The sequence below is a fragment of the Melanaphis sacchari genome, unplaced genomic scaffold (genome assembly GCF_002803265.2).
Source record: "Melanaphis sacchari strain LSU unplaced genomic scaffold, SCAv2.0 Contig50_pilon_pilon, whole genome shotgun sequence".
Lineage (NCBI taxonomy): Eukaryota > Metazoa > Arthropoda > Insecta > Hemiptera > Aphididae > Melanaphis > Melanaphis sacchari.
In genome coordinates, this window is record NW_020271344.1 from 3,182,413 (window position 1) to 3,183,376 (window position 964).

The 964-nt window shown below is 56.1% G+C and overlaps 1 protein-coding gene across 1 annotated transcript in view; it reads left to right on the top strand.

Annotated features, from left to right (window-relative positions):
- The window catches only part of LOC112599272 (chaoptin), a gene marked incomplete at its 5' end in the record, with an annotated part of 21,038 nt that extends 20,468 nt beyond the window's left edge, over positions 1–570 (top strand). The window contains 3 exon segments of the mRNA XM_025346080.1: positions 193–373; positions 375–395; positions 397–570. Of these exon segments, the coding sequence (XP_025201865.1) occupies positions 193–373; positions 375–395; positions 397–535 (341 nt within the window).
- Between the last annotated feature and the right edge of the window lie 394 nt (positions 571–964).

The window sequence follows — 964 nt, forward strand, 5'->3', positions numbered from 1 at the left end:
GCGGTAACCACTTCGTTCGGTTACGTGTGCTCTTAAAGTATAATATAAATCGGTACCGGTGTAGCTCGGTTCGCAGAATAAATCTGAAACCGTCAAAACCGTCCAACAAAAATGTTCCGGAAAGCAGAAAATAAATAAATACCACTCGGTATGATTAAACTAACATGGCGGTGTTTACTCTCTGGTTCGCAGGCGGCCTGTACCTGGACGACAACCCACTGCAGTGTGACTGCGGCCTGCTGTGGCTGGGCCAATGGCCTACGTCGGTGGCTCGCGAAGCGGTGCAAGTGCACACGCTGGGCATGGCCGAGACACAACTGGCGCAGTGGACGGCCCGGCGGCCACGCGCCGACCCCAGAACGGCGGGGCCCGCGGCCCGTGGCCGACATCTACCCGGGACCTGCGGTGCAAGGCGAGCGCGCTGAGCGGCAGCGGCACCGGCAACACGGCGGCCAAGACGTCGCATCTGATCGTCTGCTTGGCCCGTTCGCTGGCCGTGTTCTACCTGGCCACCGTCTGGTGCAACGTCTACTGAACGGACGATAGGGACGACGCGTCGTCGACCGTTCCCCCCCCAAACGACGCGCACTCGTGTCAACCACGCCAGTAATATCATTGTTATTGCCGCGCTCTCGTATAAAACCGCAGTATTTTCCGTTTGTCGTTTGCGCCCGTGTCGCGCGTTGTTCTTCAGAGTCGGGTCAGTGACGTCAGCTCCTCGGCGAGAGTGCGGGCGAAAAGAGGAGACTCCCGTGGTCGTGTTCTTTTTTTTCTTTTTATTTTTCTTTTTCTTTTTGATCGTTCTATAGGTTCTTATTTCCGACCAGCAATATGTATAGTGTACATTATTATGTTACCCGAATCCTCTCCCCCTCCACCACTCCTAGACGGCGTCACTGACTATGCACCCCCTCGGGACCCGACAACCAGTGGTGCGCAACTCAGATTGATGACAGCGAGTGCG